This window comes from Nanorana parkeri, unplaced genomic scaffold (assembly GCF_000935625.1).
Source record: "Nanorana parkeri isolate BGI_ZX_2015 unplaced genomic scaffold, ASM93562v1 scaffold275, whole genome shotgun sequence".
NCBI classification, from domain to species: Eukaryota; Metazoa; Chordata; class Amphibia; order Anura; family Dicroglossidae; genus Nanorana; species Nanorana parkeri.
The window spans coordinates 1,170,095-1,186,894 of NW_017306543.1; the positions used below are offsets into that span (position 1 = coordinate 1,170,095).

The window sequence follows — 16,800 nt, forward strand, 5'->3', positions numbered from 1 at the left end:
TGCAAGACATGACTTGAAATGTCTCTACACACTCTAGGAATTTCAAAGGAGATCAACTATAACAGGAGTGGCTAGAAGCCAAGCCTTATTTCCATTCTAAGTATTTGCATTTAAACTTGACTCAGCACAATGTAAATAAGTTACTCCGTTTACTACATATGGCCCTAGAACTTAGGCTTCCTGACCCCTTCTAGGCCACAGACATGCATAGGTAGGTTTGACAGAGTTTTGCCTTTTGATATATGAGTGCATATCTGTTAGTTGAATAACTAAATGTGCTGAGCTACAGCAATGAGCAACACAAAAAAACAATAAAAGAATCTATGACTCAAACAAATATCAGTAAATGAATAGTAAATAGTAAATAGTAAAAACGTTTTGGAATGTGCGTAATTTGCCCGAGAACTGACACATTCTCACCTCATGAAGAAAACAATGCTAAACAGAGACAGTGAGACAAATTGTGAGACATATTTTTTACAAGGCTATAGCATGATTCATACATTTCCTTTTCAGTTTCTCTAAAGTGGCACTGCAACAGAATAGAAATTGACCCCAACCACTTCTTAATTATGTGACTGGTTACAGGGTTACAGTGAAAACCTGTCCCATCTTCAGTAATTAATCTGTCTTATTACTTTGCAAACTGTTGCAGTTGCCTACCCAGGAAAACAGATGCAGAGACTTTGCTGAATAGGTGGCAGTCTGATTTGGGACTAATTATGTCACTAACCTGCTTAATAAATGTCACACTATGTATTAAAAACAGAGGAGTTAGTAGCATATATTTGCAGAAAATCTATTTGGAAGCCACACTACCCCTTGAAGGCCATTCCGTATAGTGTAGTCCCTAATCTAATAAAGCTCTCATCCTGGGGCATACACAAATTAGGGATTCACTATACAGAGGGGCAATGACGGGGCAGTGTGCTTCCACAAACATTTGCCTCAAATATTGCTACTAACACCTCTTTTTTTTTAGACAAACAGTTTTCTTTAACTCTTGGCGCTAATGGCTGCCAGCTGAACGATCCACTTGATGTTGCATAATCAAAGCTTTCAACAGTTTATCACAGTTTTTCACACAGACTTGAGAGGGTGCTCATCCAAGGCTCTGGGGCTTTCATCATGAACATAGAAAACAAAAGTTAACCCAACATGGTATCGCCCCGACTATGATTCAGATGAAGGGGGCTTGCCCGTGAAATGTGTCAATCTTGGCTGACTGCGGCCGGTGGACGGTGATGTGACCGGAGGCTACCGTTTTACATAGTCGGGGTGATACCATGTTGGGTTAACAGACAGTGTGGCCTCTTGTTTGTTTTTAAAGCGTGATGAAAACGTTTGCTTGTGAGTACATATATCCCTTGTTTTATTTATTTTAATAAACTATTTTTTACACGGAGGTGGCGCTTTGTTCCCTTTGACCTCTTTTTTTACACATGAGGTGGCATTATGGCCACTCCATGGAGCTGAAGAGCATAGGAAATGCAAATGCTCCTTGGCTCAATCTCGTGGCCAGAATGAGGTGTGAATGTAAAAGTTAGATTTTTGCAGAACGAACAGCTCTGACAACATTTTATAAATTAACCCTATATTGTTTAAGGAGTACTGGCTTTAGGTTAGAAAATCTGTTCCAATTGCTGCTGTCTTCCGGCCCTGCCGACAAGATGAGAAGATTCTACCATGCCTCTCTGAACTAGTTTGGCACAAATGGCTGAGCTAGACATGTTATTGGACATAAAATACCCTTTTATAGCTTTCCTTTCCATCATAATTAAGGTAGTATGTAGACTGTTTTGCTTTCTTCTGGAAAATACTAGAGGGTTGATTTACTAACCTTATAAACACACCACGAACGTGTATACACCTCTGTAGTGTGTTCCCTCCCAGCATGATCTATGGGTGGAATCTAAACACCTTTGTAGTGTGTACACACCCAGCAGGTGTGTTGTGCAAAGCCCTGCCCTGAATTGCAAGGTGATGTTGTGTAAATTAGCTCTACATTGTGTTGCTTGCGTTGATGAATGCAGCAATTTAAATGCATGAGCTAACCATTTTTGTCTAAACTGTGAAGCAGCATTATATATGCATCATATGCATGATTTTTCCATATATGGCATTAGTGGAAACATGCTTATAGAGACTTTTTGGTTGATAAATACGCTTTGCTGTGTAAAAATCAAACGCACCTGGTGCGTGCGTGTGTTTAGGTTAGTAAATCACCCCCTAGATGTCAGATAAGAGTTAGGATTTATGGAGTTGAGTGTTAGGTTCAGTTTAAAGCAGTGGCGTCACAAGGGGGGGTGTGGCCCGCACCCAGGTGACACCATTGCAGGAGTGAAACCAAAATGACTGTCATTTTGGTGTCACCCCCTCTAAAAAGTCGGGCACTCGGTCATGGACCAAGAGCCTGACAGTGTCAGGAGAGAGGAGTGGACCCGATGGCATACCTCATCCAGCCTGTTGAAAGTCCCCTACTCTCTCTGCCGGCGTCCATAACCAATATGGCTGCCAGCAGGCGTCAATCAGATGGCCGTGCATGCGCAATGACATCACGTGCATGCACGATGACGACACAGTGGGGTGTCACCCGGTCTGGAGACAAGGTGACACCTGACCTTGGGGCGCCCCTGGTTTAAAGATTAGGGTCCCGTGTCTATTTTGGTTCATTATGTTTCAGGTTGGGGGGATCAAGTATGAAAATTAGTCAAAGGTATAGTTAGGGCCAGAGGTCAAGGCATCTAAAGCAGTGCTTTTTTAATAAAACCATTACCCTTCATCAGTTGCCATGACACATTGTATATCTGCTCAATGCTACCTGAATAAATTGACCCTGTTTGAATTATAAGAGATCTTTGCCACTAGCTATTTTCTTGTAGATTTTTAGGAATGGAGAAACAAACAAATCCACAGTATATAATGTTAGTAGTATCTGAAGTCTATTCCATCTGTTCAGTTCAGTAGTTTACTGAATATGACATTTTCTTCCAGCAATAATGTAATGACCAGTAAACCTACAGAGTGTAACAGTTTGAATTATTAATATACTGTAACATATTTGTCAGTATTTTATATTTCTTTATAAACTCTACATAAAAGTGCATGAAACTGCATGGATATAGCATTTGGTCTGGGGCATTTTACACAGCACTTGATTGAAAAGCATTGTTATCATTTGAATTTAACTTTTGGCCATTCATTATAGTTGTTGGTGGATGTTTTATTATTATTTGCATGGCAGCATAATATACTTTGATTCATAAAGCAATTCAGCACTGTAAATGAACATTTTTGGTTTCCATGGCAGCCCCTGGGAATTAAAAGCATATCCTGCATCTTAATCATAAAGAAATCATTGCAATTTGTTTCAAGCCTGCATCATTGGTTTTTTAATTGTTTTTCCATGTTAATATAAGAGTTTACTCTAGAGAAGAAACAGGAAATTAATCAAATAAGAATGCCCTAATGATCACTACAGGGTATGTGTGGAAATCCAAAGCGGGGACCCTGACACGACCCCATAAGGACCCTTTCGCTGCCAAGGCCTTTTTAAAAAAAAATTTCATACATAATATAATCCACATTTTAGGCCTGAAAATTACTTAAAACCCCCAAAACCTTATATATTTTCTGAAAGCCAACACCCTGTGGAAAAAAAATGGTGAAAGTTGGAAATTGTTATGTTGCATGTTATCGCAACTCTTTATCAAACCAGACCTTTAGGGGGTTATTCACAAAGCCAGCCGAAGGATCAGCCATATTAATTTATTACTTTTACATTTATTTTATGCTATGTTTAAAAAAAAACTTTTTAAAAACTTTACTTTAAGTGCTATCACAAAGGGGGGCTTACAAGCCTCCCTTGTGATGGCATCTTGGTGGTGACAGGTCTTCTTTAAGGTGACACTGGGGGACCAAAAGACCCCTAGTATCACCTAGCCGGCTTTACAATTGCAACAATGTCTCTGTTTAAATTTACCCACTGCCAATTACATAGTATGTACGTCACTGGTCACGATAGGGTTAAAAACACTTACAGAGGACCTAACCTATCCCATACCCACTATGCCAGAAACTTAAAAGAAAATGTTTGGGCTATGATGTTCCATACACTTTAACACTGAACTCCAACTTCACATTCAAGTATGACAAATAGTTATAAATTGGAGGCAAAACAGTTGATAATTAGCTTCAAAATGGGACAAAGTACAAAATGTCTCTGTTTAAATTTACCCACTGCCAATGACATAGTATATACGTCACTGGTCACGATAGGGTTAAAAACACTTACAGAGGACCTAACCTATCCCATACCCACTATGCCAGAAACTTAAAAGAAAATGTTTGGGCTATGATGTTCCATACACTTTAACACTGAACTCCAACTTCACATTCAAGTATGACAAATAGTTATAAATTGGAGGCAAAACAGTTAATAATTAGCTTAAAAATGGGACAAAGTACAAAAAAATACAGTTATTTCGCCAAACATTATAAATGAAATAAAAAGCAGCTAGAGTGAAAGCTTTCAGTGTATTTTATGAGCAAGGATTTATATTTGCAATCACCTACATTCTTGCAAGCCTCTAAACTTGCAGAGAAAATATTTTCTTTTATGTTATATTAGCAGATAGTCTGTGTGGGCAGTAATGGCACTGGAAATAAGAAAAGCTCAAAATACCTTTTCATAGTACTTGATCTCATACTCTGTGTTGTTGATGAATGGGAAAGCTGGCTCCTGCCATGATAACGTGATGCTTTTTTGATCCACTTTGTCCGCTCGGATGTCAGTGATCAAAGACAGGGCTAAAAAGATGAGAGCAGAAAATTAGCCAAAGTTGCAAATGAAACGGGCTTATACCGAATATTAATTTAAGCAAGATTGATTGCATTAGGCCAAAAGGATTTCAAACTGATGTCACCTATCGCTCTTAAAAGCTTTTTAGACATCAGACATCTCTTCTTTAGGTTTTAGGTTTTATAACATTGGTATATAAAGCATGTTACAGTTGTTTACAAATGTAATAACACAGTCCAATGATTACTAGTATTCAGTAACCCACAACAATCAATTAGACAGCAACCATTAATTAGTCTGCCTTTCGTTTTCATTTTCATTAATAATTTTACTTGTCAGCAATTTTTATCACCTTAACTTAAAATTCTTGCCTACAAACAGGCACCACAATTTCCCTGCAATGACCTTTATTTGCTAGAAAGCCTCTTTAAATTTTTCTGTGTCCTGCCCAGCTGCCTGTACCCTGCCCAATAGGAATGAATTACTGATGACCAAAGTGCCTTCAATAAACAGAGGGATAGCAGCCCTGCAAAGTAAAACTAGTTCAAAGGCACAAAGAGGAATATAGCAGACACCAAATGGTACCTGCTCATGAACAGTAAGCAGTAATGTTGGCTTTAAAGGTTAAGAATGGTTTAGGGTTCTCTTACAACCTTAAAGTGTATTTCCACTTTTGCAGCTACATTGGGATAACACCTGCTTTACATATGTTACATGTTCTACACATAGCATAAAGTAAAAGAAATATTCAAAATTTGCAGCTTATCTTTTTTCAGCGATGCTTCTGCAAACTCCAGGACTGAAACATCTTGCTCAGAACTCATTAAGGGGCATTTATCAAAAGTGGAGCTGACAGAATCTGGAGAAATTGCCCATAGCACCTAATCAGATTCTATCTTTCATTTTCAAAGCTCAACTCAACAAACTAAAAAGAGAAGCTGATTAGTTACTATGGGCAACTGCTTCAGATTCGATTTAACCAAAAGAAGCTGTCTGTAGAATCCTATATATAATCATGTTCCAAAGATGCAGCTAAACAGGTAAGAAATCATTTTTTAAAAACTATTTTTAGGTATGCTGTTTGGATTGGAACATATAGCAAACATGTAGAAGAGTTTTCTCAAATGTAGCTGGAAATACGATTTAAAAGAAAAAACTGATGCAGGTATAAAGTGTGTGCACCTCCTGTAGAATGCCTATAGTTAAGGTTAAATGCCTGTGCATTCCCACCGGTAAAGTTCAATTGCATCTAGATAGTGACAATGCTTGCCTGCCCCTTCCTTACTACTGCTCATTCCAATTACCCAATGAGATAAACCATCAAAGTAATTGATCAATGGCAATGTGTGAGAGCAAGAGGTGGCAGAAATCTCAGATACTGCCCGAAAGTGTTGGAACTTTGCTTGTCAGAACATGGCATTTGGCTGTAAGTGAAAGCCTTTTGGAGGCTGCTGCAGGTATGCACAAACTTCTCTAGGTGGACGAAAAATCTCCAGAGATGTAGGATTAATAGTCACTGCAGTGATTTAGCTATTCTTTAATAAATGGTAATGTAAAGATCTATTCTGAATGCATGCTTACAGATTTTATTTAATCAGAATAAGTAAATAAGCTGCTGGTCTTATCTATATCAATGCAAATTTCAGAAAAAAAAAATTTGTGGCTTCACATAACTTTATTTAATAAACAAACATGTAAAGACTTGACATAGCCTTAAAGGATGTTAAATATCTTCAATAAATTTGTACTTAGCATACATTTATAAAGATATTGGCAACTGTTTATTTTCCAGAAGCATTTAATCTTCTCTTCTAAATTCTGCAAAGGCATTGATTAAGTTAATCATATTTCAAAAGTAAAAGAATAAACAAATAAACAGCTTTTGCTAATTTGAAAATTGTGACTGTATCTATAAATGGATACTTATGGAATTAGTGAAATATTACTGCAACACATTTGCCCTTCTAATCCTGACTTAGCAAGCCAGTAGGCTGAAAATTACATAGTAACATCGTAGGTAAGGTTGAATAAAGACATCGGTATATCCAGTTCAATGTGTGTATGTGTGTATGTGTGTATTTGTGTATGTGATTGTGTATTTGTATTTATCTTGCTCTAACACTTCCCATATCCCTGTAAATTAAGTGAAAGAAGAAACTCATCAAGAAGATTCTTTGAATTTATTTACGCTATCAGCAGACACCACTGCCCATGGAGGGGAATTCGACAATCTCACTACTCTCACAGTAAAACAAACCCTATATTACAAAGATGAGAGGGAAAGGTGTTCTGCAGTCCAAACACATCGGGGGTGATTTACTAACCTAAACACACGCACACACCAGGTGTGTGTGATTTTCACACAGCAAAACGTATTTATCAACCAAAAAGTCTCTAAAAGCATATTTCCACTAATGCCATATATGGAAAAATCATGCACATGATGCATATATAATGCTGCTTCACAGTTTAGACAAAAATGGTTAGCTCATGCCTTTACATTCCTGCATTCATCAACGCAAGCAACATAACATAGAGCTAATTTACACCACATTACCTTGCAATTCATTGCAGGGCTTTGCACAACACACCTGCTGGGTGTGTACACACTACAAAGGTGTTTCAATTCCTCCCATAGATCATGCTGGGAGGGAACACACTACAGAGGTGTATACACGTTCATGGTGTGTTTATAAGGTTAGTAAATCAACCCCATTGTGTCTTAGGGTGACATTGCTGCTCCTCCATAGATATAATGAAGTAGATTATTGAACGTGGTCACCCTCGGACAGTGTGTCACAGACAGGATCACTAGGTGAAAATAAAGGAAAACAATATAAAAAAGAAAACTAATGCAAATGTCATATCTAAGGACTGGTAAGCTGCAGTATATGACATTTTTGTTGTTAGGTTTAGAAATTCTTGGTTGTTTTGTGGGAGGAAAGCAGTGGCATGTCAGGACAAGGTAGCAAAGATATAATCACATTGTCAACAAAAGTTTCTATAGGCAGAGTTGAAATTTTACAAAGGCTGAACAATGGAGAATCAAAACTTTTGAACTGTAGAATTAAATAATATCACAGTGTCTTAGCCTGAAAGAAGAACAATCCGTCAAACTGAAGGAAGAGAGAACTAAATTGTAATAGGATGTCAATGAAACAAAAAAAAACTCTAATATTTTGGTCACACAAGGTAGATCTCAACAGAGAACTCTCTAATACTAGAAAGGACAAAAGGCAAAAGGAAAGGGAATGACAGAGGGTAAGGTGAATAGACAGCATTGTTGACACTATGAACTAAGAGACAGCTGCTGCCAGGCAGTTCTGGATTTACCATTAGTAATGGTAGGCCTGTGCCTCTAGGCAGCAGAGGTAAAGAGTCAGGTTTTCCTTGTATGGTTTCCATCCACACAGTTGTTCCATCACTTAGAAATATAGCCATCTCATACAAACACATGTATGCATTGTCAAGCCAGGTTAGCGTGCCAATAGACTACAGTGATGGAAATCCCTGCTGACAGGGCCTGCTGACTGTAGCCTGTTTGTATGGTAGCCGGTTTCATACATTGTACAAGGAAGATATATTTGTTTCATCTGTCACTAGCACATGGGCTGTTACATTTTGAGACACTTGATAGCTTATATAATCACCCTGGTTGATAAACAATCTAATTTCCTGTTTTGTGTGATTGGCTCACTGCCTTCCCCAGATGTTTGAACATAGATACAAATCAAATTTTAGGCATCCCCTGCAAAAGGACTTTGATTTTTAGTGAGATGCTTTCTGAGGGGTTGATTTAAAAAAGGCAAATAGGCTGTTCATTTTGCAACAAAATATTCCCCTTAGCTTAGTGAATGTGATGAAAATTCACATTGCAAAGAATATCCAATCATACATTTAAAAAGCAGTATTTTTGCTGGCACATGATTGGATAATGGGAGTCAGGACTTGGCTTCACCTTATTAATTAAGCTAAAGGAAAATTCCATTGCAGAGGGAAAATTAACTTGCAAAGTGAACAGCCTATTTGTCTTTAGTAAATCAACCCCTAAGACTTATCCTTTTCTAAAGAGTTGCAATTTCTTCAGCTATTCTCACTACAACTCTGAGATTGCTCCAGACTATTATAATAAATGCAGTCCCTCTCATTCTGCTAAAAGAACTTGGTGAAACAAACAGCATTTTTTTCAAAAAGAGAAATGCAAACATCTGTGTATAGTTCACCTAGAGGTAATTGATTTCTTTTTTCCCCTACAAATTACAATTTAAATTATGTATCTAATTTTGTATTTAGCATTCATTATGTTTTATTTAGTGCCTTTTGTTTCTTAGGTAATTCAAACCACTGTGGTTAATAACTTACATCATACTTGTGCATCTTGATTAACACAACAAGCACAAAATTAAACTATAGATTGATTATGAAGGACTTTATTAAACCTTACATCTCTCTTTGTGACTTGCCATTTTTTTTTTTTGCTCCAGGAATTCTTCCATGCCGAAGGTGGACAATGGACATAAGCCAAAGTCCTACCTATATCAGCATATTATTAACAAGCTTGTCACATTTTTTACAGTCTCAAGTAGAACCCACATCTAACTTGTCCTTGTATTCAAAAACTGAAATGGGGTTTGTGCAGAGAATGTTTTATGAACTCGCAAACACAGTGCAATAAAACCGCTAAGCAGAAGTGTTTGCCCTGAAACTTCAGCATCTGTACTAAAGTCAAGTCAAACCAGCCAACTGCAATGCTGATAAATTAATTTTGACAAGCAAAGGGGATGCTGGAGGGGCATTGTGAAAGCCAGCTTGATTCCTCCTTTTTTTTCTACAGTCTTTCTTTTACAATACCAGTGCAGCAGAGCTAATCATGTAACGGCCGAACAATGTTTATCAGGCTTTGGTTTCACAACTGACTGGTCACTTAATTCTTAACCAGTTCACTAAACAGTGAAGTAAAACAATATAAATGTTGCGGGATGGTGATAGTTAAAAGAAGATTAAATGAATGGGTCGTTGCATGGATGAAAAAATGACTGGGTGAAGGAAGATTGGATGGATGGAAGAATGACTTAATGAAGTAAAGCTGGATGGAATAGTGAAAAAAAAGATGAAAACAGAAAGATAGATAGATAGATAGATAGATAGAGGCTGACATATAGATAGATTATTAACTTAATACAGTATATCTTACTATAATAAACAATATATAGATGTGAATACAAATGCAGAATAAGTATAGTTTTAGTGCTGGCCTACCATAAACCAAACCCAATATATTGTTGATTCAAAGGAATTGAATGTAGCAATTGAATTGTGTCTTTTACCTATTGCGCTTTTCACTTCTAAAACTTTTAAAAGTCAAACCATTTGTTAAATATGACTTATTATGGCTGAACATAAGACTTAAAGGAGATCTATGAGGTGAGTGATTTCCACTCATCCTCATAGAAGGATGAGTGGAAAAGAAGCTGTCACAGGTCAGCTCTATCGATCGGTAAATGAGCAGAAACATGCACTGATCTGCTCACTTCCCGATCATCTCCCTGCAGTGAAAGGTGACTGTCAGCCACCGCTCCCCACAGGGATTTCCCCCATCCCCTCTCTGATCCTCCAGCGCTGAGAGGAGGAATGATCGGAGGAGGGGGTGGGCACAGCTGGGTGGATGTCGACAGTAATGTCGGGATCTGTCCCGGCTGCAGTGCTCACAGTATATCGCAGACAATAGCCTGCGAAATACTGAGCTTTGGTAAGTATAGGAACGTCACCAGCACACCAGCACGACAGAGACTAAGATGTCAGTGAAAATCCATTTATTGATGTCAGTCAATACTCAAAGTGTCATCAAGCGCTTTCGGGGCCGCGCAGGGTCCCCTTCATCGGGCTCAGAGTATACTTGGTAATTCCGGTAAGGAGTGCTACAGGTCCTTGCACTCCAATACTGAGCTTTGGGTCACAGGAGGAGGTTAGTATATGTCCTCCCCTGACCCTAAAGATAACTAAGGATAAAAACACTTACCCCATAGTTCTCTTTGAAATATGGTTGTACAGTTGTGCTACCCTTTCCTCACACATAGTTTATACCCTACTACCAATCACACTGTGCTACATCAGAACTCTTCCATAATTAGTCAGCCAATCACGGCCTGCAATATACAAATTTTGGAAGACCTACCCATAGCTGCAATAAGATCTAAATTCTGAGGTTTTTGTGCTTTGAGTCCATTCCTTAATTCTCATAATTTCCAAGCCCTGAGGAAGGGGGTTGTGTCTGCCCTTGAAATGTGTTGGCTGTTTTACCAATATGATTATTAAAGTATTTTATTGACTGGTCTGTCGCTCTTCTGTTTTCTGCCCCTGAGTTGCTTCCATAATCAGGGGCCTTGATAGATGCATTTGCTGGGGCTTCTGCATCTGCACATGCCGTTCTGAACTGTCAATAGCAATTTAGATGATTATAGCTATTTAGATGGTTGTTAAAACATAGTGTAAGCTTGGTAAAATGCCTGTATTCTTTTCTATAATGAAGTGCAAAAGGTCAATGGCTGAATCCCTGAGAATTTCCAACATGTTTTGTGTCTGAAAACCTATGAGCAAGCGTTTAAAAGTAATACATTACTTGCGCCCTCCAACCTAAATAGGTCAGATTGATAGATAAACATTTCTGTTTATCATATGTAACAGTTTATACAATGTTAGCATCACAATGTTTTACAATGTGACAGACAGAGGGTAGGAATGATTTATGTTAAACATATGATGGGGACAGTTTTATTATCCTTGTTGGATAAAAAATAATGAGCTAAGCAAATTAAAGCTGAACTCCAGCCTTCCCTTTAGTCTTGCATGGTTTTGCAGGCTCCTTTCAAGTTCTGAAATTGCTTACTCTGATTTCAATGCACAGTGTGAGCTTCTCACAGTGTGGATTTGAAGCTGCAACAAGTACGAAAGTAAGATAGGGCCTGCTTCACTTTCTGGCTGGAGGACATCCAACATCATCTAGCATTTAACTCCCCAACCTGATTATCCCTGGTCCACCCTTTCATTCATTGGATTTCAATTATTTCAAACATGAAGGCTCAGCATTACATCTTGGTGTATCCTAGGACCTCCCCCTGACTGACATCCATCCATCAAGGCATAATAATATTTGCATAACTCCTCCCAAAAGCCAGACCACAGCTTGCATCAGGGCGTCTGAGGGCTCTTGAGAAAAGTAATAAGTCAGGGTGCTGTGAAGTATTCAGAAAGATATGGAACCCTGCCGACCCTCCCACCAGCCATAACGTGTCTGCATTACATAGAAAAGCACACAGACCCAGTGATGACATCACTTGGTCTAATATAAGGCTTGTAATGAAAATAGAAATTGTTTTCAATTTTAGAAATTCTACAATTGTATGAGTATGTAATGGTGGGGGGAGGGGGCAGAGAAGACAAAATAAAAGCAGAATACATTTCCGTTTTAAGGAAAAATACTTTTGGAAGACCAATTTAAAGTACAAATAGTTACTGAAATTCAATTGAAAATTCTATTAGTTATTCCTTCACCAGCCAAACATATTCAAAACTTCTTTTACAGCTAAAACGTTTTATACAGCAACTTCATTCGCTGTTTAAAGTATGTGAAGGCAAACATCTTGGAGATGCAACAGGAAATGGTAGGAGCTCTCTCCAAAGTAAAGGAAATTCCCATCTTAGACAGTTGTCACCAGAACATTTGTCTCAGATAGATAATTAATCTGTACCTCCTGTTTTAGTGTGAATTAAAAAATTTTTTTATTTCCCCTGTATTTCTTGAAAATAGAGACGGAGAATCTTCCCAACACGGATACACATTGCAATAAAACTTGACAGAAGATCTAATCTTTCATCACTCTATCCAAAACATAAAAAAGGTTTGCCTTTACATACACAGATTCCTCAATAAAAGAACACAGGAATATTTTTTATACCATAACATAAAAAAACATACCCACTTGTAAAATGTAAAGGAATTGCTTATATCAACTAAATAGGAGTCCTCAATTTTATAGGAGTCCTTGCTTCCTATAAAATATAAAACTCAATATGCAGCCAAGAGCTCTAGCTCTCTTTTTCTTTTCAGTTTGTATACACAGTCCAAGTAAATTGCTCACTCAAAGGGGAATCTTACCAATAAAGTGTAATTTTTAAGGTATTTCAAATGCTGATGAAATAATTTACATTGGGTGCTGCTCCTAGATGTTTATGTGTTTTAGTTTCTGCCAGAATCAGTTTGTTCCCTAAGCACTGGCCCTGATATTTGAGGTTGGCTCTTTTCCCTTGCAGGGTTCCATGCAGCCACCCTTGTGTGCCCTATTTCGCTGTGTGTCCGCAAAGACATAACAAGGCAAGCTACTCTCCTCCTTCCTTCTCTCTCCTCCTTTCACCATTATCCAAGCCAGTAGATGGACAGCTGCTGAAAAGTGCTCTGCCCCTTGTGATCTTGTACTGGACAAGAAGTTCAGGGAAGCAGAGTTGAGAGAGTTGGATCCAGCTGTACAGAAACATGATGACTGTAAGTGCTTGGACATATTGATTTGAAAAAAAAGTTTGAGAGATTAATATTACTTTAAACATTGAAAGAATCTTGTCTACACAGACACTTTCTTACAGTGTGGTAAAGGTTACAGGTCTCAGACCAAACAACAAAATGGCTCTATGAAATTAATCTCTTATGTTGAGATTTGATAGTATGAGCAATATTAATCTTTGCTGATTAGTTCAAATTTATATTTACTGTTAGAACCTTTTTGTTATTTTTATTTTAATTAGATTTCAAATATTGATTCATTTTGATTTTCTGTAAAGATTATAAAACCTTAAGACTTAAACCACAGTGATGTATGCCCTGCTGACCTAGGAAAATATATTGCTTGCAATTCCTCCTATTATGGGTGTGTTAATCAAATTATAAGGCAATAAAGTAATTTCCAGGAGATGTGTTATGTCAAAATAGTTACATAAGTGGCAAAAAACTTGTATTCAGTTGTCGATAAATCCATCAGAGGAGAATTCGGATGTTGCCTGACATCTTGCTGGTCTACCAAAAAGATTCTCTAGGGCAACAGAAAACAAGGTTCTCTTGTCACCTGCTGACTTCTATCGGTGTGAGTATGATATTCATTCAGTCGTATCCAACTATCTGCAATTCTATGGGTCAACTTTCTGAGCACCATTTCTGATACACTTGCAAACCTTTTACTTAGAATGTTCCTGGCATTTTTTTTTTGCTACAAGGTAGATTGCCAGGTTTTTCCTCAACCCTCCCCATTTACACAGGGTTGGGAATGGCTGGCAGAATGTGATAACTAATGTGCATAGCCTATCTGTACACACATGCTGGGGCCAACTTAGACATGAGAGACAGAGAGAGAGAGAGTGAGAGATACTAATTGGCATTTCTCTCCATAAAGCATATTAAGAAAGTCATAATGATGAATGGAAAGTAGGATTGCATTGAATTAATTAGTCATATTGGTATAGGTGCAGGAAGTGAAATACACATGAAAAAGTATATATGCATAAAGAAGCTTATTTTAGGAAGTTATGTGAAAAAGAAAATGGTAGACAAGGGAAACATTATTTAGTCAGAGAGCTGCAGATAATTTTTAGTCAGGCTTGTATATTAAATAAAATATATATATTTTTGGTGTGTATCCTGCATGCTTCAGTACCTACAGGGGAATCTTAACTCATCTATCCCCTGGTGTTCTGGCACAGGCAAGGAAATAAGGCTATTGGGCCCATACATGGAGCTGTGAGCTTTAAGCCTGATTTAGGAGTGACACTTAAAGGAGAATTATGGGGAGAGTGAAATAGACTCATCCCCATAATCAGAGCTGAGGTGCAACACTGAAGTTGTTACATGATGGCTTGAGAATTGTATTCAGCAATCCCTCCAGCACTGGTGCCAGTGGCTGATCCAGCGCAGACTCCTTGGGTCTCATGATGTCTGTCTGACGTGCACACTCCCGACTGCGTGCATTGATTTTCACTGTATCTCTCCTCTTCTCCCCAACGAAGATCTCTACTGTGCATGTGCCCGCTCTCATCCTCCTGCACGGCATCCCCAAGCATGAGAAGACATGAGGATTTAAAAGGAAGAGCAGCAAAGAGAAGGGAAACAACCATGGATTACAGTAAGGCACACATTACAGTATTGGTTTATGTTAAACAATCTGAGGGTTTAATGTCACTTTAAGGTAGTTGAATGTATTTTTAAGATTTAACTCCTGAGTTTAGTGTCACTTTAAGCTGCACCTTTGTTGTGATATCATCAGAATTTGCAAGTATAAGGCCCTATTCACTCTCAAGCTAGGTGTTTTTTCAGGAATTTCACCATTTGTATAGTCATTTTTGCAAGCCTTCATACTTGAGGGTTTTATTTTTAGCCAATGCTAAGCTAGTTACTAGCAAAACATTCTTGAAAAATGTATACTATGCACCTTTTTTCATGTTTTAGGCACTTCTATTGAAGTCTATTGAGACCAAAATATTTCACTCCAAAAGAAGCTCATGTACTTTTTTGAGCTACTTGCGTTTTGCTATAAGCAACAGAACGCTCGGGTGTAAACAGGGGCCATTCCTCCTGAGTCATTCAAGCTATAAAATAATTCAGGTGTGAATGGGGCCTAATCAGGGGCGTAACTAGAAATCACAGGGCCCCATAGGAAAATTTTGTATGGGGCCCTGTGATTTCTAGTTATACCCCTTGTAGACCCCACTTGAGATCCCACACAGCCCACCAGAGGGTGACCCTGCAGAGCCCACCATAGACTGTCTATGATGGGCTCTGCAGGGTCACCCTCAGGTGGGCTGGTCGCACTCCTTACCTGTCCGCCTCCTCTTCCTCCACGCTCACTGATGGGCCCCGCCTCCTTCTCCGTCACCGGGCCCTGCCTCCTCCCCTGCTGTCAACCACGGGCCCCACCTCCTCCTACACTGCCGGGTACGGCCTCTTCCACCGCCGCTGCTGGCTCTCATTGACTCAGCAGCGGCTCTGGAGACGAACGCGCTGCTGCACAGATTACGGTCAGTGATCTAAACAACAGCGCATTCTTCTTCAGAGCCGCCAGTGAAAGCAACCAGCAGAGGATGACATAGCGACCCAGGCGGTCCGCTCGTCATGTGGCTGGGCCCCCCTATGCCCCAGGCCCCATAGCGGCCGCCTGGGTCGCTATGGCGATTGTTACGCCACTGGGCCTAATATGTAACAGGAGACTCCTATGGTCCATCACTTGTGTCACATGCATTGGGTGACTTAGCTTGCCTGTGCATGCCAATATTCTGTGCTCCTTTAGTGTAGTCGGTAACAAGTAATAGAAAGTCAATGTGTAGTGGATAGCACACAAACACCAATTTAGTAATTAAAAGTGTCACATTACCAGGCACAAAACATGCATAGAAATCCTATTAATAAGATTTGCCTTGAAACACATTTATACAGTAATTTCAAACCCCAACCCCAAGCTTGCTATAAGCTAAAATGAGAGCCTTCAGCTCCTAACAGCAGGTGGACCAAAATACAAATAAATCAATGTTTCTCTAGAGACAGAAGGGAGGGTGTCCAATTAGTATTCAGTACAAGTGTAGCAGTGAAAGGGTGAAATACAGTCTGAACTAGGAGTGAATGTGCTGCTTGCTGTCTAATCAACAACACATTGTTATTACCTTGCCTCCCATCCTTCTAACAGGATTCTGCGTATCTGCTTAATTGAAAGAGTAGGAGGATGTGCTTTTTCATTACAAAGATGGGAAGACTTTACATTTGCTAGATGGATGTGTAAGAGAAAAGTCATGCTATGTCACCGAGCATGTACAAACAAACTCATATATATTTAAAAAGCTTTGTAATCGTTGCATTACATAACCCAGCTCCCTTTGAATTTAGTTTTGTCTCGCAAAAAAAGTCAGCCAGCTGAAGCTCTGGTTAAATCTAAGTCATAGTATGTATATATTAATGGCTGATACTAAAG

The 16,800-nt window shown here is 38.8% G+C and overlaps 1 protein-coding gene across 1 annotated transcript in view; it reads right to left on the minus strand.

The window, feature by feature from the left end:
* Window positions 1-16,800, minus strand: part of EPHA10 (EPH receptor A10) — a 500,244-nt gene that overhangs the window by 124,724 nt on the left and 358,720 nt on the right. Inside the window, exon 6 of the mRNA XM_018557240.1 lies at window positions 4,685-4,809. Coding sequence (XP_018412742.1) covers window positions 4,685-4,809 — 125 coding nt within the window. The remainder of the gene's footprint in view (window positions 1-4,684; window positions 4,810-16,800) is intronic.